Raw genomic sequence first — 25,429 nt, forward strand, 5'->3', positions numbered from 1 at the left:
ACTTTAAAATATATTGGGGAAAAAAGCAATGGAACTATAGTTTTATGGATTTAAAATAGGAAGGAACATCAGAGGCCATCTTATTCTTTATTTTTAAGATGATAAAACTTAGGCTTAGAAAAATTGTGATTTATCCAAGGTCATAAAACTAACCATACCCATAAAATTACAGATTTTAAAATGTCAAAGTATTTAGTTCTTTAATCTGACAAAATGAAAATATTTTATAATCAGAATTTTTGACCAAGTTGTAAAAATTTCTTAGAATTTCCATCCATGATAGTTTCTTATATGTGTCCATTAACTAGAAGAACTACTAACTCCACTTTTCATGATCCATACAACATTGCTCTGAAGTTGAGTATAGTTGAAGATAATATTTTCATTTTTCAGTGAAATCTGAAATATAAGGAAATTAATTAAATAACCATTTAAGGCCACCCATTTTAATCAGTGCCAGCAAAAAGGAAAAAGTATAAGTCCCTTGACTCCTAACGTCTTTTACTATTTGGTTCCAATACCAAATCGATCACTTCAAAAATGAGTGCCTGCCACGTGCACTGATACACATGTGTTAGATATGATATGATATTAGGCAGTATGGGGAAATACAAAGTATTACAGGACATGATTATTAGATCAAGAAGTTTAAAAGTGTGTTTAGCAAAACAAGATGTATCTAAACAGGAGGGGAAAGGATGTGTGCCAAATGAGTAACTTAGATAAGTAGATGTTAATTAGAGGGAGAAAGGATTTACTTTCAAATGAAGTCCTCAGGGAAAACATCATAGAGGATGATGAGAATTCATTAGGGCCTTAAAAATTATTTAGGATTTAATTAAATAGAGGGGACAAGTAATGATATTTCAGGCGGTGGTAATAGCATTAGATGGGAAAAAGAAAATCACTTTTAGGGACTAGTACACAAATCTGATCAAAGTCTGTGGTAGGAAGAAATGAGATAGAAAGTTTAAAAAGGTAGATTAGAGTCAGATTATTAATATATTCTGTAGAGATCTTGAATGTCATGCTAAGGAGTTTGGACTTAAGCGTTACCTAAGTTGCAGACTAGCCCAAATTATGTTTCACAAGAGGTAAAAAGGAATTTCTGTGATGCTAATGGCAGACAAGCACTCACAGAAAGGGAGCAAAAAAATAAAATAAGGAAAATGAGTTGGTCATTAATGGTGTTAAAAATAATTTCACTTTGTTTTTGGATTTAAGAAAAGAAAGAACTGGCTAAGCGTTAAAGATAATTTTCATGGTTTAGGCATGGCATTTTTACCTCTATAATGAATGACCTACTCACAACCCTGTTAGAGTCAGACAAAACAGGGAAAAAATTAGGGAAACAGGCTTTACATTGGCCTTGTGATTTTGTAAAATCAAAAACAAATGCTCTGTGCCTGGGGTTTTAGATTTAATAATGTTATTTTTTTAAGTATTTTACATTTTTAGATGCTTCTTCAAAATACCAAAATTCACTGTTAAGTTGCCTTGATCATTTCTGGACGTTACAGTATGTTTACTTTTGCTCTGACTCTGAAAGAACTCTGCCTTCCTTCATAAATATTGTTGAAAAGGCTATGTTAGTACCTTGGTTTTTAATGGGCATCAGAGGACATTTACTCTGTGACTGGACATAGGTATCACCAGATTTTTTTGCCTGAAGATTAATAGGTACAATTTATTTGGATCTGAATGTTGTTAGCTCTTGAGAAAACACTATCATCTGGATGTTATGCTTTAGTGAGTAATTTAATTACACAGAAAACTTTTTTTTTTAAGATTCATTTCTTAAACTCTAGACCTTTACAGCAAAAACAGGGTGTAGCAACGTCAGTTGATTAAGAAATCATTTATTTCCCGTTGATCTAGGATTAACCTTTTATTAACACAGCCATAAGGTATAGAGGAGTAAAATTAATTCACCAAGAACCATGCCCCTTGCTTTTCTGAGAGTCTCATTTTCTCCAGAAATATATTTTTCCCATCTTGTAAGTCCATATAACCAGTTTTATTTTACTTAGTTTAGCATAAGTTCAGAGTAGTAAACATTCCCTTCCATTTGTCCCCTATAATAACTTGCCATTTAATTTTAGCAGATTTAAAAAATCAACAGTGTGACAAAGCAGAAAACAAAAACTACAACAAAAAAACCCAAAACCCTAGCTAATTCAGGCTTTGATTGTATAAATAGATTCTATCTCTTGGTCCTAATGCTTTAGATTACTATTATTCATATTAGTCAAACAATCACTTCCTAATCTCAGGCTTTACTAATTACCATTAGCCTTCAGGGCTAATCTGAGCTTCAGGGTCACCTTCTCTGGCTTTTGGTTGAAATTTCTGTCAACTCTGATCAGTTGCCATCCTTAAATACAGTACTACTTCTTTTCAAGTATTCCCAATCACTGCTTTTTAGAAATATTGTTTTGTTCCTATATCCCATGTGTTTTGACTCTACTTGTGGGTTGTTCCTACCTACTAAACATCTTAGTTATAATTTATCCATATTTTCAAAACATTTTCCTCTTCCATATCAAACTGTTTCTAAAAAACCATCTTAGTTATTAACAATTCTGACTCTAACATCATTAGTAACTATCCCCAGCCTAAAATGAGAGTCTCTTTTTTCCTCAAGCTCAGATTGTTGTATCTCCTTTACAGTGTCCCAATATACTTAAAGAACTCACATCTAACTCACTTAAATTAACATTTTTAACATTTTTGGTTATGGAAACATTTGATCTGTTTCTAGGATTAAGTAATAAGGCCATGATTGTTTATTATCAAATAAGTAATTATTTTATGATTGTATATTATATTTATATTTAAACATTGACTAAATTGATTATTTTTAATAATAGCTTTTTATTTTTCAAAATACATGCAAAGATAGTTTTCATCATTTACCCTTGAAAAATATTATTTTCCAAATTTTTCTTCCTCCCTCTCCACCTCCCCACTCACCTAGACAGCAAATAATCTAATATAGGTTAAACAGGTACCGATATTCTAATTATTCACATATGTACTTAACATATAATTTCTAAAGCCCACAACTATAGAACACTGATTCCTTAATGTTGAAACCACTCAAAATATCTGCAAGTTAATTGGAGGATAAATGGAGACATGAGGTATTTTGAGATAGCAGAATTAAGGCACAAGTAACATAATTACATTTAGAAAAAGACATGAAGTTGAAAGGAAAGAATGTAATTCACAAGATCTTGGCTAGATCAAGGCTTAGAACAATTAATTGGATTCAGTATAATAAATTTGAATAAAATAGTGGTGAATGTGAAATCCTATACCGTACTAAAACTTAGTTTCAAAAAGTAAGTTATGTGATTATATGAGGGAAGACAATGTTACACAATAATTCAAATGGAAAAGACATTTTAATGGACTGTGAATTCAAGACTTGAGGTTCAGTACAAGTCAATAGTGACACAACAGTCAGAAAATATCAGTAGAAATATATTCAGCACAATGAAGGACATAGTTGACCCTCTGAATGTCACCTTGGTTAGAACATTTTTGGTATACTGTGGTGAGCAGGCGGTGTGTGAGAAAGGTGTTGTATTTCTGGCCTATAGCTTAAAATACAGAGATGTGATTAAACTCTTGGTTAGTGATGAAGAGTGCCTAATAGTGATTGGTAATACATGCATGTGCATACATACCTGTGTGCATATGTTGTTTATATACACTTTTTTTCCTAAAATCTTGCAAATTTAATCCAAAAAAAAAGAGAAAAAGTGGGAAGAAATCTTTCTGTATCTATCCACCAAATTAGATACCATAGAGAATAGCTATATATAGGAAGAGGAAGAGGAATAGAAAAACTTAGACATTCTAAATCCAAGAAAGAAGGCATTATCTCTGATGTCTGTATATAAATGTAGAAAGCATGGGTAATAAATAAGAGGAACTTACAACCCTAAATCAAGAAAAAAAAATTTATACTTCATAGGTATTGAGATTTTGTGGAATGGGCACATTGCTAGAATATGGACTTTTAAAGTTTCTTATGCAAGAATAAGATAGGTAAAAGAGAGAAATGGGCTATAGAACCATATTACTAATATGCAAGAAAACTAGGAGATTACATCTGGGGAGCATGATGACAAAGTGAAGGTATGATATAATAGTAAAGAAGGAAGCCTTCAGTTACCTAGACATCTGATAGAATACTCTCTCTTACTAAAAGAAGATCTGTTAGTTTGGGGCTTTTCTTACTAATAATCTTATATTTCAGAAAGTGGAAGAAACATTCACAGATATGTTTTCTCCTATTCCTAATTTTCACCAAAAAGGAGTAGATGGTTGATTGCTAAAATAGAAATTATTAGAACCATATTTAAGATTTGTAACAGTGAAAGAGAAAAAATGGAGCATTGTCTGACATGAATTGGAGAGAATAGATATTAAAGGATTTGGGGAAGATATTAATTGGTTCCCATAGACTAAAACTCTTTAAAGGTAGTCTGAAGTCAATGATTCAATTCCTATTTTGGAAAAGGGGAAATTCTAAAGAAGTTGATTGTTAAGCACCGTAAATTTAAAACAGTCATAAAAGATCCCAGAAACAAGAGCAAATGAAGCAGTAAAAATCCAAAAATATATTGTGCCCCTCTAAAGAAAGAGTATCAAGAACTCTAAAATTCAGAATGAGGTAAGAAAATGTCAAGGGGTAGTTTTTTAAGGGTGTATTGGGGAAAAGAAGAGAACTAATCAGGATGGATCTTTGAGTGACATTACCTTTATGAAGAGAAGACAAGAATACCCCAACTCTAGTGTCTCTTCCTTCTTTCCCAAGAATATGGCCTTTTAACTTGAAAGAACACAGATGCCTAATATGTAGTGAAATCCAGAGAGACCATTTAGCTAACTTAAATGAATTTTAGTCACCACTTCTAGAGTAACACCAGCCGAGGGTCTTATATTTAAGATGCTAATTCTGAAATTAAATCTAAAATTCCAGGTATTTCCAGAACTGGATAAAGTACGGGATTAAGTCATGGTTCTGTGACTTGATTTTACTAGTTTAAGGTAGAACTGTATATTTTTAAATAAAAAGAAGAAACAAATAAACAAGGCTCCATGTTCTAGGAATGTTTCTGGTATTGTACACTCATAATCTTTGTGCTCTAAAAATATATGATATAATAATTATAATACCTAATGGAAAAATATTAGTGCATGTATGTCATTAAGCCTAAATCTTTTGTTCTATCAGTTATTTCAAAGACTTTTCTCAATTGCCTTCTTTTTAGGTTTCTCTTTTTAAGAGGAAATCAACGTCAAGTCAAAAAGTGCAGAGTATTCTGGAAGCAAAACCTATGGCTGAGCCACTCGTAGTTGTAGAAGCAAGACCAATAGGAGATCAAGCAAATGTTAGGAAAGAGAGAAAGGATGAAAACCAAAACCACACAGGGCAGAACCATATGGAACCTTCATCATCTAATCAGGAGAGAAAGTCAAAGTCATGTACAATTCTATAAATACATATTTATTGTTTGTGGTCTCCACGCACATGTTGCAATTTATACTTGAAAAAAAAAATTATGACTTCTGAAAGAAAGTTGCTGATAATGAACTTTGTACTGTAAGCTAATTTTGTTTTCTTGGGGTTTGGACATTGTGACCATGGTATTGGTATTTATTTCTACTGATAATATTAGTATAAGAAGTACACTCTGAAAATCTTACTAAAGTGTTGTGGCCTTAATTGTTCAGTGTTGTAATAAAAATATATTTTTTTATGTGAAAACTGAATTCAGACATTTAATAATTTTTACTAAGCAATTTTTACTCTACGATTCTTTGAAACAATATTCCAAAACTCATGACAGTGTACCCATTTGTAACTTTTTGCATTGTTTAAAAAACATAAGAAAAACTTTTCAGTGGGAATATTTTAATAAATCATCTCTGGTATGTTACATTCTTAGAAATGATAATAGGAATAAAAGTTGGAGGGGCATTTGCAGCTATTAGTTGAAAAAAATCAAGACAAAAATGAAATTTGTTTAACAACACTTATTTTATAAATTGTCACTTGTAAGTGCTGATGAAAGCAAAAAAAAAAAAAAGCTGCTGATGTAAATAGCCCACTTTTGTAGAATAACAATAGTGTAGTTTTGTTATTTACATTTTTTGAGCCATTGGTTTGAAATTTTTCCATTTATTTATAAGACCAAGTAGCCTAACTTTGAATTTTTAAGTTTGCCCTTTTATGATAGTCAAACAAGACCATAACAAGATTAGATCTGATCATTTTGACATTCTCTAAGATAAACAGTAGATACCATGACCAAATAAATCACGTGGCAAACTGCATCAATCATTGAGGTTACAGATGCTAAGAATATCCATGATAATGTAGGTACTTTCTTATAAAATAAAGTTTTACTTATATCATTGCCCTTTATAGGAAAGACTATGCAATAGACTCTGTATGTTATACATATGCAATGTGCATAAAGACTATGCAATATAGACTTTGTATGTAACCCCTTAATTATATAATGGTTTGTACTTATATTGAAGTCACTATCACTACAGCAGTGGAAAGGATATTCTTTTTATTAAATTCTTGCTGAAGTCATATACACAGCACCAGTGAGATGCAGTGAACACCTCCCATTGTCCCAAATTTAGGCTTACTTGAAGATAACCAAAATTGTTAGGTAATTTTAAAGGTATTTTCCCAAGGTCAAAGCGTTCCTCAGAGCCATAATTTCTAGGACTCATCAAAATAAAAATCTCCTTTTCTCTCTTCCTTCCCCCTCTTCCTTTTTCCCCCCAATTCCAATTCTTTCTTTGGTTGAGTAGGGGAACCCACTAGCATATATTACACTTTTGTACCATCCCTTTCCGGCTATTTGCAGACCTCATACAAAGTGGCATGGCACTTGTGTGATACCACATCAGCCACTAGTTGGCACTATCACACCACCTACCTTTATAAGGAAACATTGTAAGGTTCAGTGTAACTTTTTTATTTAGGAAGAAAAGATCTAGGCAGCAGGCTGTCTTTTTTCCCCTTCCATTCCCATTCAGATGATAATATCTTAAATATAAAGATCTATAGCTCAACGGTTCCTTCAAAGGGATGCTATTTAGACCCGAGCTGGTTCTTGTGTACCTCCCCACCACAGACCTTTGGTTACCGTAACATGATTTTGTGATTGTCCTGTGTACCTTTGAGGAGAATTCCAATTTTACTAATGGCAAATCAATGAAATTCCTGGTGACTTGGTTGTTGCAAATATAGCATTACTATTACAAAAGTGTTTCTATGCACTTGCTCTCTTTCTCTTTCCCCTGCTCATACTCTCATATCCACCTTTGCCTCCTTTTCCTCTCTCCCATTCCATATACACAGTAGGATTCCAATACAAGAAAAGGTTAGAGTGCCAAGAAATGCTAGAGATTTTGGCTGAAAATCTTTCCCTTTATTAGGAAAAGGGATAATTAAGAGGCTAGGGAAAATGGGCTTAGAAAAGATTTTGGTAAAAGAGGTCAGAAGGCATATAGTTATCAAGTAAATAAATAACACTGCTTTTTCAGAAGAAATGTATTAATACCTTTCTCAAGTGTGCTTTGTAGTAGAGGATAATGAAAACCAAGGTGTACCTCCATTGTAGGAGGTGATATTTGATAGTAACAGCACCAACAAAACTATCTCCCTTTAGATTATGAAGCATGCTTGTACTGTGTTCGTAATTTGAATTTTGTTGAGTAGCTGACCTCTGAAAGAAACTATCTTAAGGAAAATACAGGGCAATTAAAAATGGATGGTTACGTTAGACTGCTAATAGAGGTTTTAGAACCATTTTGAATATAACTTAAAAGTTCCAATTGGATGAAAAGGGGACATTTGAATACAAACTTCTAGAGAGAAACCAATTTGTCTTTGCAATTTTTTTTTCAATGAATGAGAAAGATCATTGTTAGAATTAATACAACAGAATTGTCAAAACCAACTAATTTCAATAATAAAAGGGCTTGCATTTATTAATACTTTTCAAGTTTAAAGACTGATTTTATGCCTAAAATTCCTGATCTTCACATCATATCTTCTTATTGGTCTTCTCTAGTAACATTATTCTAAACTTTCCATGATTGAATATTTTGATAGTTAAGTGACCTTATTGGTGTAGATATTTCCTGCAGTTGTATAGCATGTCTTTCTCTCATCCTGTGCTTCTCTTATTCACATCAACTTGTAATAAATCACTGGAAAAAAATTCTACTTTCTTTAAAAGTCATTAAAAACATTGATATTATCCTAGATCACCCTTTATATACATTTTTAATACTAAGAAATGAATTTTTATAAGGTTATTTTCAAGTTTTCTAAGCAATCTTTTTTCCATGTAAATAGCATTCATTGAAAATTACAAAGGGAAAAAACAAAACAATTACTACAAAAGTCTTCAATATATGGAGAAGGAAATGTGCACTCTTGAAAGTATAGTTGCTTTAAACAATGTAGATTTGCCAGCAAAGTAATTACAGTTCTCTGTAATGTTAGTCCTCTTGGATTGGCACTAAAATATCTTAGTATTCTGAAGAGATTCTCACTGAATCTTGGATCCTGAAATGATATTTTATAGGTAGAAGTACTCCCGTAACGCTGAGATTATACTCCTGGTATATGCCTTAAAACCAACTCCCCTCCTCCAGCATTTACCCCATTGCTACAGTGCAAGAATGTTGTTAGCACTGTTGTCCTTAAGTTCTTTGCAATGTCCTAGAAACCATGGGCACACCTTTTAAGTGTTACATATGGAAATTACTTCTCATTTTGAGTTTATTTTTCATATAGATTATGTTCCTTTTTTTTCTTTCAAATTGTTAGAAACATGAAATTTTCTTTCAGATTATTAGAAAGATGAAATTATGAAACCAGGTCTCAAGTGTTTTCATACTGTTGAGTCAGAGTTTGGACTATTTAAGCCCTTTTACATAGATATAGTACAGTTGATCTGTCTCAGTAGAGAAGCAAAGCACATTTCTCTTCTTTGAAGTTTCTAAAGAGCTTCGCAAAGCTTCAAAAACATCTATGAAAGAATGGAGCAAATTGAGCAGCCTGAGTTTTGTTTTTTGAGGGTGAGGGGAAGGTGGGGGGAGTTGTATGTTTGTTTTATTTAACTTTGAATATATTTGGCAGCAGACAGGTGAAACTAGAACTATTGTGAAAGGCCCAGTAACTGTTCCTAGTTAGATATACTTCTGGGTCTTGGTATTAATTCCTTTTTTTTTTTTTTTTTTTTTTCCCTTTTTCCTTTTTTTTTTTTTTTTTTTTGGCTGAGGCAATTGGGGGTAAGTGACATTACACCAACTAGCTGCCCCTTGGTAATTAATTAATTTGAAGCAGAATTTGGCTTTTATAAAGCCTTTGCTCATTCTTTAGTAAGGATTAAAGTTTCCTATAAATTTGGGGATACCACCAAAATTGAAAGCATTTTTCAGTCTTATAATTTTCTTAACTACAAGCATACACCTTCAAAATGGTTGTACAAGTCTATATAACAATATATAGTAAAGGTGTTTAATGTAAGTTCTTTGATACTTTGCACAGGATTAAAAAAAAGATGGGATAGTTTTTTACTTCTCACATCTAGAGAATGAATGAATGTCAAGGAAGTTAAGACTGATTGTGACCTTCAAAGTGTATATTTGAGGAGATATAAATTCTAATTGATAAAAAAGATTATGTTGAACTATTAATAAGATTGTAAACAAAAAATTATTGACCTAGCAAAGCAGTTAAGATTATGGTAACTAAAAGGAGGTCGTCTTTTGTTTATTTCAATCATAAAATCTGCCTTGATTTGATCTCACACTTGAAAAGTGATAATATAGTTGAAAACTTTTCTATAGAATTAATCATTTCACATAATGTAATTTGTATTTTAATATCACAGAAAAGAACACATTGAAGTTGAAGGGTTAAAATAGGAAGCAGAGACCAATATGAGAAAATAAGCACAATTTTTCAAAAAGAATCTATGAATATTTGAGGGTTGTGTGACAGTTCATGTTACAGGATAAAAGAGAAAAAAAAATTTCCAGTCTAGTAGGAATTTTCATGTCAGTTATTCCAACAATTATGATAGCTAAATTAAAATCTACTTTAGTAGAGAGTTGTGAGAATCTTCAACTCTTAAATATCCTTTATTCCTGAATAGTCTTCACTTTTTTTAATATGAAATTTGTGATTTTATTACCATAGATATTTTTACAAAATGCTTTGTAAATGTCAGCTAGATGGCACAGTGGATAGAGTGCTGGACCTGATTTCAAATCTGGCCTCAGACACTAGCTGTGTGACTCTGGACAAGTCACTTAAACTCTGCTTCAATTTCCTCATCTGTAAAATGATCTGGAGAAGGAATTGGCGAACTGTTTCAGTATTGTTGCCAAGAGAACCCTAAATGGGGTTTGTTACAGAGAGTCAGATTTATAATGGCTGAACAGAATAGATAATCTTACAGAGGTTTTTCTTTGTTTCCTGGTAAGTGCGTGAACTTTCACAAAGTCTTCCTTCAGTGAAACATCATGATGGTGGTAACCAGCCTGGGGTTCTTAGGTTTCCAAAAATCAGTTTCAGCAGAATATAATAGTACCATACTGGAAAAACTTTAAATGTAGTCAGAGTGTGTCTGCTAGTGAAGTATATATAGACAGACTCATCACTGCCAGGCTTTGTAGTCTATAAACCTTTTTGGTCTCTCTCACACCTAATTTCTGAACCATCTTTTCCAATATTTCCATACCTTAGAGGAAAGCAATTAGATATCAAAATATATGCTTAGCTTATTCAATTTGCATAATTCAAGAGCAATGAAAAATATATTGGAAAACATAATTGAGGACTGAGGAATGAGAAACGCCACAGATTCAGACTATTACAGGAACTTTACATCTATACATAATATTTTTTGAGAAAATAATAGGATAATATTTGACATAATCACTAAGTAATGTCAGCAAGAATTAGAAACAAATGACTAATTGAAATGGGAGTTATTCTTCAATCAGCTGTGTACATTCATACCATAAATTTATTCGATTAAAATTGACTAAAGCTAGAAGAATAAAAAATGAGGGAAAAATTATATATATAACTGAAGCCTGACTTTTTCTCATACTGAAAATGGGAAATGAAGGAAAGAACATTGATCTAGTTTATAGCAATTTTTTATGGAAGTTTAGCTGATGCAAATCTGTTAAAATAATAAAACTAAAGAAGCCTAAAAATTTTTACTTAGATAACTTGGGATAATTTGGAGTCAAAAGATCTGGATTCTAATCATGCTGCCTCTTACCTGTTTGAGCTTGAGCAAGGCCATATCACCCCCTTGAATCTCAGCTTTTTCAACTTTAGAATGATAGTTGGCTAGATAGCCTCTGAGTTTCTTCCTTCCTAGAGATATGATGCTTTTTGCCATGTGGCAGTCAAGGATAAGAGTGGTTTTGAATATTAACTTGTTTATAAAATATTGCAGGGGAAAATGGTGAAAAATCACTATTGCTTCCTAAAATAGTGAAGAATATTGGAAGGAAAAACTAGATCACTTGGCAAAAGAGTTAGATAAACAGTGTCATCCTGGTGGCATTAAGGTTGAAACTGGAAAGAGGAAAATAAATTCTTGATCAGGGATAGTGGAGTTACATCAGTTCTGGATATTAAACATTTGCTAAGTGTTTTATGTGCCAGGGTGGTGGTGTATTGAGTGCTGGAGATACAAAGGCAATAACGTAGTCTCTGACCTCAAGGAACTTACATTCTAATGAGTGGGAAGAACACAGAAATGTGTACATTTAAGATATATAAAGGTTAAATGAGAACTACTTCAGAGGACAAGGACCAGCAGGAGGACCAGAAAATGTGGCTAATGTTAACTAGATCACAGATAATCTAAAAAGAAGTAAAAGAAAGAGTGGAAAAGTTGGAATGGGCCAGGTTGTAAAAGGCTTTAAAAGTCCAACAGGATTTTTAAAATTTGAGACTAGAGTTAATAAGAGGATAAGTGGAGTTTATTGACTAGAGAAAGGACCTGGTTAGAGCAATAATTTCAGGAAAATCCTATTTGTACCTGAGTGGAAAATGGATTGGGGTGGAGAGAGGCAAAGCAGGAAGACCAACCAGAAAGCTTTTGCTGTGAATGAAAAGAAAAGGAAATGAAAAGGACCTAGTGGAGATGTTGTAAAGGTAGAAATGACAAGGCATGTTTACAGATAGATTACCTGGAGTATGTGCCAGAGAAAATGACATTGAGACTGTGACCCTGGGTGGTAGAATGATGTGTTTGACAGTAATGGTCCAGGATATCCTTAAAATATCCTGAGAATAAAATAATCTTTCTTTCACATATCTTATTATAATTTTCACTGTAGTGAAGACATCTTCCATGCTATTTACATACTGTTTAATTGTTCAGAGAGAAGCCATACAATTGTATTGATTGAGTCCACCACAATTTTATATTTTCTCTATAACTACAACTGACTGGGCTTTTACCACAGGAAAGTGATCTTTTTCTTTTCCTCTAATTGATTCACTTTTACACTCCCTACAGTCATTACTCCATAATTTATCTTCTCCCAAGGCTCCTATACCATACCTCCTTTTTTTCATATTAGAAGAACACTACACCTCATACTTTTTTGAGAAAACAGAGGCCATTTGACCTGAACTATATTAGATTTTTGGCTGAGCTTCTTCAGAGGAGTGACTGTGATTTTGCCTTTCTTTGTATCTCCGATGTTTAGCAAAGTGCCTAACACATACTAAGCACTTAAAAAATAGTTGACTTAACTTGTGAGCTCCCTCTTCCCCTCTCTATATCTCAAGATACCTTTTGATTATCTCTTATTTTCTCCTTTCTTCCAGACTAATAAAAAGGTAGACCCATAGCTTGAAGCCTTCTTCCATCTCCTCTGAGTGTCCCTCCCGAACTTATTCCCCTTCCTTTTGTGATCTTCAGTTTCTCTTATGTGCTTGTTCTTTCACTGTTGCCTAAAACAAACACAACAAAAAACAATTTTTTAAATGACTAGGTCTCACCCATTTTTTAAAAAATCCTTTCTTGACCCATGGAATCATACTAAATTATTGTACCATGTCTAGCCTTTCTCCCTCTCTCTCTGTCTCTCTCCCTTTCTGTCTCTGTTTCTTTCTCTGTCTCTCTCTCTCCCTTTCTGTCTCTGTCTCTTTGTCTCTGTCTGTGTCTCTCTGTCTCTGTCTCTCTCTCTCTCGCTCTGTCTTTGTCTCTGTGTGTGTCTCTCTTTGTCTCTCCATCTCTGTCTTTCTCTCTATCTCTGTCTGTGTCTCTCTTTGTCTCTCCATCTCTGTCTTTCTCTCTATCTCTGTCTCTCTGTGTCTCTCTTTTTCTCTAGCTCTGTGTCTCTCTGTCTCTGTGGGTATATCTGTCTCTGTCTCTGTCTGTGTGTGTGTGTGTGTGTGTGTGTCTTTGTTTACAACAAAAACAATTTTTTAAATGACTAGGTCTCACCCATTTTTTAAAAAATCCTTTCTTGACCCATGGAATCATACTAAATTATTGTACCATCTCTAGTCTTTCTCCCTCTCTCTCTGTCTCTCTCCCTTTCTGTCTCTGTCTTCTCTCCCTTTCTGTCTCTCTCTCTCCCTTTCTGTCTCTGTCTCTTTGTCTCTGTCTTTGTCTCTCAGTCTCTTTCTCTCTCGCTCTGTCTTTGTCTCTGTGTGTCTCTCTTTGTCTCTCCATCTCTGTCTTTCTCTCTCTTTTTCTCTAGCTCTGTCTCTGTCTCTCTGTCTCTGTGGGTCTATCTGTCTGTGTCTCTATCTGTGTGTGTGTGTGTGTGTGTGTGTGTGTGTGTGTGTGTGTGTCTTTGTTTACACCAAAAAACAATTTTTTAAATGACTAGGTCTCACCCATTTTAAAAAAAATCCTTTCTTGACTCATGGAATCATACTAAATTATTGTACCATATCTAGCCTTTCTCCCTCTCTCTCTGTCTCTCTCCCTTTCTCTCTGTCTCTGTCTCTTTCCCTGTCTCTTTCCCTTTCTGTCTCTCTCTCCCTTTCTGTCTCTCTTTGTCTCTGTCTCTTTCCCTTTCTGTCTCTCTCTCCCTTTCTGTCTCTCTTTGTCTCTGTCTTTGTCTCTCAGTCTCTCTCTCTCTGTCTTTGTCTCTGTGTGTGTCTCTCTTTGTCTCTCCATCTCTGTCTTTCTATCTCTGTCTCTCTGTGTCTCTCTCTTTCTCTAGCTCTGTCTCTGTCTCTCTGTCTTTGTGGGGTCTATCTTCCTCTGTGTGTGTGTGTGTGTGTGTGTGTGTGTGTCTGGCTCTGGGTTCACATCACATCAATAGAAAAGGAAGTCCTCCACTTCTTAGGATGCATCCCCTATGATGATCTAAGGACAAATCATACAAAATGTGTAGATGTGGAGGAATTGTGATCTGCTTCATTGGAGAGAATACCCAGAAATCAGATCTATTTGAATAAGATATTAAGAAAATTATTTCCTAACAAATGACCATAATATTCTTGATAATATTAAATATTTTAACTATTAGGTTAAGAAAAAAATGCCCTTTCCCTCTTTAACAAATAAAATATTGACAACTATTCTTTAAAAAAGATGAATAAATTTCTATTCTTAAAATTCCTCAAGAATTATTGGTTTCATATTTACAGATGATAGTCATATTTCCTCATTTGCAACTAAGGGTTAATACTGCTCTTTAAATCACCACCATTCAATGGTGGTATTATTTACTGAAAAAAAAAAATCTTATCCAACTAATTCGAATGTCCTATCTCATGAAATTTGAGAATTTGTTTTTTCTTATGTAATTACTGGAAATGTAGAAATAAGAAATTAAGACTAGCAAGCTAGCAGAGAGATTTAAATAATTTCTGCTTAATTAATTTGGGACAACATTAATAAAATGACTGGATTATCAGCTAATACAAGCTACTTTTCCTCTTGGGGCTTTCGGGAAAGTCTTTAAGAATTTTCATTGATTTTGGGGGAAAGATTTGGATCTTCATTGATAATAGTAATTCCTCACCAGATACACACTTACACTGAAGAGACCAAAGAAAACAGTACTCGGCAACAACTACATAATGATTAATTTTAATGAATCTACTACTTGATGAAGTAAAGAATTCACAGTTGTCATAAAAGAAGTTATGTAATCTGTGAACATGTATCTGTTGGTTTTGTTCACAATCATTTTTAGCTGAGCAGCTAGATGCCACTAGACTTGGAGTCAGGAAGACTCCTTTTTTATAAATTCAAATTCAGTCTCAGATATTATCTGTGTGACCTTGAGCAAATCATTTAACTCTGTTTGTCTTAGTTTACTCATCTGTAAAATGAACTGATGAAATGGCAAGCCATTTTTAGTATCTTTGCCAAGAAAACCCCAAATGTGGGATCATGAAGAATCAGATATGACTGAAAAAATGACAACAAAAAAAATCATTTTAGCCAGATATTAAGACTATATAAGTCTTTTGAAGATGTGGTGGGAAAAAAATTCAGAAATATAACTTTTGTAAAATTTTCATTACAGCTTACTAAGCTTCATATATTGGGAGTGAATAATGGGAGAAAGTAGGATAAAATGAATTTGCCATTTATGTGAGCCTCACACCAATTATTATTTAGCATTAAGAATGATTTTTCCAGAAGTCATGGGTTTGTGTGTGTTGGGAGTTGGGAAAGGATTATTTCTAAATTAGGGGTTGGAGATGTTGGCAAACTATTTCCATACTGGCCAATTTGAGTTTATTTTTTGTAAGAATTCCAGGAATCACAGGGACTCTTATACAGACTTGGCAGATTGGGCCATTAAATTTTGGCCAGTGAGTTGCCATGCCATCCTTTACCCAGAGTGTATAATTCTCCAGATTTTGTGAAATATGCTCAACCCTTAGTTTTGTCATTGGCAATTTTAACATCTTTTTAAGTTGTTCAACTTTCTCTTACCATCTTTTATTTGTCCTGCTTTGGATCATTTTATTAGGGAGCTAGTGGTGCAGACAAGATAGAGTGCTGATACTATCAAGAAGATTCAAGTTAAAATTCTGCCTTTGACAGAAGAGTGTGCTGAAGCTATTCTTCTGATTGTTAAAATTTTAGTATAAGCATTCACAACTTGGCAATCAGCAAACCCTACAAATCAGGGTTTGATTTATTATTATTTGCTTTGCTGATTGTTTAGATTTAAAGTGATAGAGAAAATGTTAATAATGCAGGTATGTCCAATATCCATTTATTCCTCACCCTCAGAAAGCCCATTATTAAACATATATTAGCATATCACGGCTCAAAAATCTAAAGTTTTAAGACTCTGAGTCTGTTTATTTTGCTTTTCCAATTTTCAAAATAGGAATAATAATAATAGTACTTTTGAAGGTTTTTGCAAGGATAAAAATAATGAGTTCCAAAATGCTTTGCAACTCTTAAGAGGGCTACATAAATGCTAGATACTATTATTATTGTTGTTCCTAAGCAACAGGATGAAAGACTTATCCTTTGATTCAAATTTTTTCCTGATTTATCTGCCATTTATTTATTTATATTTATTTGCTATTTTATTTTTCTATTTTCATTTTAATTTATATTTATTTTATTTCTGATTTAGTTATTTACTTATGATGTTTTATTCATTAGAGTTTGATTATTCCGTCTTGTAATCATATGGATGTCCTAAAACCATGAGCTTTGTTCAAGTTACAAACAAAAGACAATACATGATTGGTATAAATGATCTTTGTTTTTTTTTTTTTTTTTCATTGATGCCATTTAACTCTCCAAGATTGTTGTGAGAGGTAGCTAATAATACATTGAAATTATGAACCTGGGGAACTGTGAGAATAGTTGTGTCTTTAACAAAAATAGAAAAGTAAATAAGGGGTGAGTTAAAAGGGAAAGATAAATAGGTTTTGTTTGACACATGTCAAGTTTGAGATGCTTGTGGAATATTCAGTTTGAAATGGCTTGGGGAAGGAGATTAGAAAGTTTGGATATATGGATTCTTCATTATGATGATCATTAAATCCTTGAGGAAATAAAGTCACCAAGTGAGATAATGTAGAGATAATGTAAAGATAGAAAGAAGAGGTTACTGGACAGACCTTGCTGGATACCCATAGTTAGGGAGTGATTTGGATGAATATCAACAAAGAAAATTGAGAAAAAGTAACCCTTTTTTGTAAATCTAAAGTTTTTAATGGGACTGAAAGAAGCTGCATTAAAAAAAAAAAAGGGATAGGAAATCCAAGAAAGCAAGTCATGAATATTCGGGGAGGAAAGACTTCAGAGAGATCAAGAATGATTAAGACAGAATCATCAGATTTGGCCACTAAGTGATCACTGGTGACATTGGATATAGCAATTTCAATTGAGTAATGAGGATGGAAGGGGGGGAGGTAGCTTAGGTGAGTCAGTGGATAGAGTGCTGGGCTTACAATCAGGAAGATCTCAGTTCAAATATGATCTTAGACATATACTAGCTGTATGACCTTCAACAAGTCATTTAACCACTGATTGCCGTCCACTGGAGAATGAAATGGCAAACTGCTCCAGGATCTTTGCCAAGAAAACCCCATGGCCATTATTGGCATGCTATAGCCCACAGGGTGATGGAGAGTCAGACACAACTGAATAATAATGAAAATGGGATCTAATAATTCCAGTAGACTGGGGTTAGAAAAATGCCATCCACATCAGAAAAAAAACTATTGTTAGAAATAACACTTGACCCTGAAAATCAGTATTTAGGAAAATTTATTAAAGAAAAATCTTAAGGAATCATCATGTGTGGGGCAAGTAATGTGGTTTCTCAGAAACTATCTGCTAAAGTATGTGAAACCTTAGGCCTCAGTTTTGATTTCCTAGAAATGTCATGACCCTGAAGAAAGGAAACCTTGGAAATCCCCTTATGCAACTACCACCACTCCCCAGCCAGTTTAGCCAGTCTTCATCACTCCAAATGTATAGACCAATCAGTTTGAAGTTCAAGGAATGGTGAGCAGTCTATGGTTTTATGCTAAAAACAACACTTCTGCTTCTGTAAAATCAGCCCTCGCACTGGACTTCCCAGGAGAGGTCTGTCCTCTTCTCATGAGATTCTAATAAAAGGCTTTCTACCTTCATTTTGAGAGGTCTCCTTGTAGTCATTTTGGATTAGGTCATACAGTTTACCCCACACAGTTATGGGGGGGGGGCTCGTCCGGGATCACATGACTCAATGGGGAACAACCACTACTCCTATTTGGGAACACGCGCCACTTTGTTCCTACCATCTCTGGAGTGGGTAGTGTTTCTCCTCTCTGCTAAGCAAAGTGCCCAAAGGGAGAGACTCAGTGAAGCAGAAACTGAAAGGGACAGATCCGAAGCTCCTGTGCAGATGCTGAATTGATTGCACTCGCAATCAGGAGAACCTATATGTGTGTAGCCTGAAGGTAAGCACTCGGGAATTTGGAGGTCAAGTGGCTGGGTCAAGGGAGACCTGAGAGGAAGAGCCTCTCATATAAATTGTGAGGTGAAATAGACTGCAGATAGAAGGGCAACCTCTGTCAGAATAATTCAGAATAGATAGGAGTCTAAGGGTGTTCCTCACTAAATTAAGGAGAAAACGCACTCCAAACCCCAAAATCAGTACACTTGGATATTTCTGTTGTATGTGGAAAGTGGGGAAGGGATGCTCTCTTCCATGTAATTTTTGTCTGTGTTTGTGTCTGTGCAGAATGTCTTTGTCATGTTTGTTCTGTGAGCTAAAAAGAGAAAGAGGAAAGTCTGACTTTCCTGTAGGCTCCAAGCTTTAGGAAAAGTCCATTGGGAATAATGATTGGGGAATTTGGCATTTGGTCATTTCAAAATTCCAAAGCAATTCAGTTAAATCCTCCTGGAAGAGGAAGATTGTGCAGAGAGGGAAGAGAGAGTGAAGATAGTCTCTTTTCCTTCCTTGTTCCCTGACTGCAGCTGGCCACATGGGACTAGAGGAAGAGAAACAAACTATGATTAATCACTTTAGTGAAATTCATTATTTGAGATATGATAGGAAGAGCTGTTGTATATTATTGGGAATTTAAAGCTGTATTTGATTGGATTTTAAGTTAAAATATAGATTATTAAAACAAAGTTCTGGTGGCTTACCTTAGGGGAGATCAAGTGTGTATCCCTTAATTAGATAGTATGTTGCTTTCTAGAAGTATTGGGTAATCTATAAACATTATGAGTTATGCCTTAAAATTTTGTCAGCTCTACTGGATATATGTAGGTTTTATGAAATTTAAAGTTTAAAGTTAAAAAAAATTATCTAAAGAAAGATTAATTTGCAAAAGCAATTAATAGTTTAAATGGATCATATAGTTAGAAGGGTTATTGGTTTAGGAGTGTGTTTTAAGTATGTGGAGAAGGATTGAGCACAGAGGCATTGGGAAGAGATAGAATTGGGACAGGAAGCAGTAGTACCGGTAGTCCATCCTATTCCAGGGTTACACTGAGTCTCCAAACTTGTTTGGCCAAGTATTAGAACAAACACTAGAAAATTTTGAAACTCCTTATGGGGCAAAGGGTCTTTCAGTATGTAGATGATTTACTCATGACAGGAAAGAAAGGAGAAACTGTTAATGTGGCTACACAATACAACTTTTGAACTTTTGAGGAAAATAAGGTATCACAAAACAAGTTACAGTTTGTGGAGAGAGGAGTAAAATATTTAGGATATTTGATTAGTAAAGGAAGAAATTAACTAGATCTGGCCAGAATAGAGGGAATTATACAGATAGAGAGGTCCAAGAAGAAAAGAGAACATGAAAAATTTGGGGAGCTGGTAGGATATTGTAGAAGTTGGATAGACTCCTATGTGGTTCTTACCAAACCTTTATATAATCATCTGTTAGAAGGAAAGTCAGAAGAGATAAGTTGGGACCAAGAGAGTGAGAAAAACTTTAATCTGTTAAAAAGGGTATTAATTTCAGCCCCTGTCCTAATACTGCCTTCCTTAGATAAGCCCTTTCACTTATTTGTGAACATAAACCAAGGTGTAGCACTGGGAGCATTGACCCAAGTGAGGGGAGGACAACAACACCCAGTAGCATTCTTATCAAAAATGTTAGATCCAGTGACCAGGGCTGGCCCATTTGCATCCAGGCTGTGGCTGCTATGGCTTTGTGAGTAGAAGAAAGCTGGAGAATTAACTTTGGAGGTTGCCTGATTGTTAATGTGCCTCATCAGGTAAGAACTATTCTCAGTCAGAGGGCAGGCAGACTGTTAACTGATTCCGGAATATTGAAATATGAAGCCATACTTTTGGAGAAAGATGATTTGGTCCTAATGCAAGATCACAATCTAAATCCTGCTGAATTCCTCTCTGCTCCCATAGGGGACATGATTGCCTAGATCTGATAGAATATCAAACTAAGGTTTGGGGAGACCTGCAGGAATCGCCATTGTTGGAAGGTGTGAACTGGTTTATAGATGGTTCATCCCGGGTGGTGGGAGGAAAAAGGTTGAATGGGTATGCTTTAATTGATGGGGTCACTAGCTCATTAGTACAAGCTAGAAGTTTCCCCAAGACATGGTCTTCACAAACCTGTGAATTGCATGCTCTAAATTAAGCTCTGAAACTGTTGAATGATAAGGAAGGGTCAATTTATCCTGATTCTAAATATGTTTGGTGAGCAGCACATATATTTGGAAAAATATGGGAAGAAAGGGGATTGGTTAATAGTAAAGGAAAAGAATTGGTTCATATGACCCTCCTGATGGAGGTATTGCAAAATTTAACACTACCTAAACCTATTGCTATTGTACATGTAAGAGGACATCAGATGGGAAACATATTTGAGGCCCAGGGTAACTGCTTTGCTGATGAAGAGGTGAGGAAAACTGGGAATGAAGGAGATGTTACTGAAGGAATGATGGTATCCAATCCACCTTCTCCATCCTTTACCAGGAAGGAAAAATTAAGAGCCTATGATTTGGACTCCTGAGAAAATGACATGGAATGATGTTTTCTTCCAGATGGCAGGGAGGTACTGACCAAAGCAGATATGAGTTAGATTCTATACAGTCATCAGAATGTCCAAAACCTGTGTGATGCTGTGCTGACTATGTTTGTGACTCCTGGATTATACACATTATCACGGCAATTGGTGGAGGGATGCTTGATCTGTCAAAGGTCAGATAAAGCTGCTTCATGCCGCATGCAGGCTGGAGAGAGGCAATCCCCCAGGATTGAGACCATTCTAGAATATACAGGTGGACTTTACCAAGCTACCCGCAGTGGGATGCCTCAAATATCTGTTGGTTGTAGGAGACCACCTGACCTCATAGGTTGACGCATTTCCTTTGTCCTGGGCAACTGCCCCTGTGGTGAGCAGAATTTTATTGGAAAATATAATCCCCAGGTATGGGATGGTGGAACACATTGACTCAGACCAGGGCACCCATTTCACAGCAAGAGTTCTCTAGAATCTGATGCAGGTCTTGGAGATCTCTTGGGAATTTCATACCCTTTGGTATCCTCCCTCTTCAGGCAAGGTAGAAAGAATGAATCAAGAAATAAAGAGGCAATTGACTAAATTAGATCTAGAAACTGGATTGCCTTGGATTAAATGTCTTCCCCTTGCCTTGCTTAGAATTAGGACTAAACCTTGGAGGGATATCGGATTGTCACCTTACAAACTCCTACATGGACATCCATCCTGGAGGAAGAGGACTAAACGATATAGACCCTATATAGGGCACCAAAGACTTGTTTATTAGAAAATATGTCTTACAACTTGTTAAACATTTACATAAACTACAATTAAAAGGACTTATTGCTCAGACCCTACCTTTAGGATTTGCTGTACACAAGTACTAGCTCAGAGACCTTGAATCCTGATGCAAAGTTGGAAGGAGGAAAAGTTGATCCCAACCTGGGAAGGACCTTTCCAAGTCCTTCTGACCTTAGACACTACTGTAAAGACCCAGGAATGTGGTTGGACTCATCACACTTCAGTCAAAGGACCTCTGGATGCTTCGAAAAAGAAAAATAGATTGTAGAGCCTGACCCTACAGATGAATTGAAATTACATTTGAAAACAAGGACTCACTAACTTTGGGAGGAGACTGATGAATTGCGTTTGCAGATTTCTATTCGACTTCTTGATTTGAGGGATCATTTGGGGGATTTTTCTATTTGGACAAAATATTTTGTTCTCAAAACCATGGGGTCAAAACCAAAACCGAAGTATCTATGCAATATAACCAATGCTTTTGCTTCTGTAAAATTGGCCTTGCACTAGACTTCCCAGGAGAGGACTGCCCACTTCTTGTGAGATTCTAATAAAAGGCTTTTTACTTTCACTTTGAGAGATCTCCAAGTAGTCATTTTGGATTAGGGTCTTCATACTCCAAACAGCCTTAATATTTCTGGCCAGAAAGTAGGCCCCAATCCTCTTTGGGAAGAGGGAGCACTGAATACAGAAGTGGGGGAATCTTTATACATGCTTGTGTGACATAGCTCTTCCCTTCAGAAAATGGATTGGTCTGTTTTATCCAGGTTACAGCCTTTCTGATACGTCTATTACACATTTTCCCTTAATATATATAAAACATCCCCCCCCCCCATCATATATCCCATGTTCAAAAATAATGGAAAACCACCCCTGGGGTATGTTGTTTAATATTCAATTAGCTTATTAAGCAGGCTCAGTAGTGATTTGGTCAAGTCATTAATCCCAGCCCAGTTTGGGCTGGATGAGCTATTATCTTAAATTTGTGGTTTTCTGAAAAACCTCAAGACTTTCTCATTGGTTGAATCCACCTGTGCCTTCTTGGCCCCCCAGTTCTTGTTTGCTCAAGGCTTCTACTGATCACTTAATTGTTCTGTGAATCCTAATCTTCCTTAACCTCACATTCTGAAAACCTCTTGGTTAATGGTACCCACTCTGTTAATGGTACCCACTCTCCCAATCCTACACTACCTCAAAACTTACAGCACTGTGGAAACCCAACTTTTCAGCATTTCTTACAACTATGAAGACTAAAAGTGGAATAAAGCCTTGTGATTTTTCTTGTCTGGTATGATGAATATGGAAATATGTTTAGAAAAAATGCACATATTTAATTTATATAAAATTGCTGTCTTGGGGGGGTAGAGAGGGAGAAACATCTGGAACATAAGATTTTGCAAAAATGAATTTTGAAAACTATTTTTGCATATATTTAGAAAAATGAAGTACCATTTAAAAAGTTAAAAAAAAAAAAAAAAAAAGATGTGCTCCAGAGTGCAAAGGTTCCTATGATGATTGAGGGGAGAGGAAGTAGAGGCAATGAGTACATACAGTTCTTTTCTTTTTTCTTTCTCTGCATAGTGTACCTCTTGGGATTATCATGAGGGAAATACTCAATAATCCTTAGAGTGGTATATCAAGTGTAAACTATCATTATAATAGTTCTAAATATATTACAAAACAACAACAACAACAACAAACCTGTAGAATTATTACAACAACTACATTTACCAGGCTCAACTCTCATTCTAAGACCCTCCCAGGGGTCCTCAAACTACTGGCCCGTGGGCCAGATGCTGCAGCTGAGGACAATTATCCCCCTCACCCAGGGCTATGAAGTTTCTTTATTTAAAGGCCCACAAAACAAAGTTTTTGTTTTTACTATAGTCCGGCCCTCCAACAGTCTGAGGGACAGTGAACTAGCCCCCTATTTAAAAAGTTTGAGGACCCTTGCGACTGATCAATCTTTCCTAAAGTCAAGGTACCATATTTGCTTAAAATAATTCTTTCAGATTATTTTATGTTGTTCTAAGTCTAGAAACTGGCCTTCTTGCATGAAGGTCTTTTTTAATGGGACCACATCTGGACTGAAAACTGCATTTAAAAAAAAAAATCAAGCTTATACCAGATTGTTTATTATGTTTTCTCATCCAAGTATCTTCATTTTTCTTCTATACTTTTCCCCTCCTATGTAGATATTATATCTAATAAGAACAAGCAAAAGTTTCAACAAATATTTCATAAGTTGCTATACTTTGATATAATCAATAGACAATTTTTTTTCCTACTTAGTGATGAATATGTGAATTGTACTTCTTGTGGAACATAGCTGGATTGGTTTGTTTGGTTTTTTGGGGAGGATGAATGAGAAATTATATGCTTTCTTTTGAGGATTTGAAATTAGCTTATTGGGGTTTGTTTTTTAAAGAAATAATATTATACAGACTAAGGCGGGGAATCATTCAAAAGTTTTATTTTTCTTAAAAGTAAATTTTAAATTTGAATGAAATTTTAAAATAAAACTTAAATTTTTTAAATGCATAATGTATGAACTAACTTTTGAGCTCTCAAAGTAACATATTGCTATATTGGAAACATCATAAAACTGGGAGTCAGAATACCACAGATTCTAGTCTTGGCTTTACCACTAATTTGCAGTTACCTCTTCTATAAAATGAAAGGTTTATCCTTAATAATTTCTAATATCCTTTCCGGGTCTGAAATTTTATTATTTCTATTTCAGAACAAATTTTGAAAAACATTCTAAAATAATGCCTTCAGTATCTGTAAGCCAGACTTCCTGAAACTTTGGTAAACCAAAAACATATCTTTAAAAACAAGCAAAAAAATTATCTTTTGAATATAATAAAATAAAGCCCATTTCTTCATTTATTATTTAATTTCTATTTGTTCTTATTTTGCATAAAATTCTAAGAAGTTTAGAGTTCTGGTTTTTTAGCTCCCAGCAGATTATATATAACAAATTAAGGGGAGAAAGAAGGAAGGGGCCGTGACAAAAAGGCATATTAATACATCAAGTGAAAACTGATAGAGAAGAAGGTGAAGGCCAAAAAATGATACAAGACTTCAGGAGAATAAACTGGAGGTAGTTTAAATTAGAGGCAGATAAACCTTTATATCTCAAGAGTCTCTAAGTCTTTTATTGTGACCTAAGTCAATCATTGTTGAAAATATGATCAACTTGATTCATCAAGAAGCATTAAAACGTTCAGGATTCTCTTTAAGGAAGGAAGAAAATGTTCAATGCATTTCAGAATGTTTTAGAAAGTGATTTTGTTGAGAAATCATTTTTATTTAAGGGGTCTGATAAAGGCCTCATTTCTAAAATATATAGAGAATTGACTCAAATTTATAAAAATCCAAGCCACTCTCCACATGATAAATGGTCAAAGGATATGAGCAGACAATTTTCAGATGAAGAAATTAAAACTATTTCTAATCTTATGAGAAGGTGTTCTAAATCACTATTAATCAGAGAAATGCAAATTAGACAACTTTGAGATACCACTACACACCTCTCAGATTGGCTAAGATGACAGGAAAAGACAAGGATGAATGTTGGAAGGGATATGAGAAAACTGGGACATTGATACATTGTTG

At 34.7% G+C, this 25,429-nt stretch overlaps 1 protein-coding gene across 3 annotated transcripts in view; it reads left to right on the forward strand.

Moving 5' to 3' along the window:
- The window catches only part of RPGR (retinitis pigmentosa GTPase regulator), an 87,167-nt gene extending 79,130 nt beyond the window's left edge, over positions 1-8,037 (forward strand). For all 3 annotated transcript variants that reach the window (XM_051985037.1, XM_051985039.1, XM_051985038.1), the window contains exon 18: positions 5,286-8,037. In XM_051985037.1, the coding sequence (XP_051840997.1) occupies positions 5,286-5,513 (228 nt within the window). In that variant the 3' untranslated portion in view covers positions 5,514-8,037. The remainder of the gene's footprint in view (positions 1-5,285) is intronic.
- The last annotated feature ends 17,392 nt before the right edge of the window (positions 8,038-25,429 follow it).

The sequence above is a fragment of the Antechinus flavipes genome, chromosome 3, assembly GCF_016432865.1.
Source record: "Antechinus flavipes isolate AdamAnt ecotype Samford, QLD, Australia chromosome 3, AdamAnt_v2, whole genome shotgun sequence".
Taxonomy (NCBI): domain Eukaryota; kingdom Metazoa; phylum Chordata; class Mammalia; order Dasyuromorphia; family Dasyuridae; genus Antechinus; species Antechinus flavipes.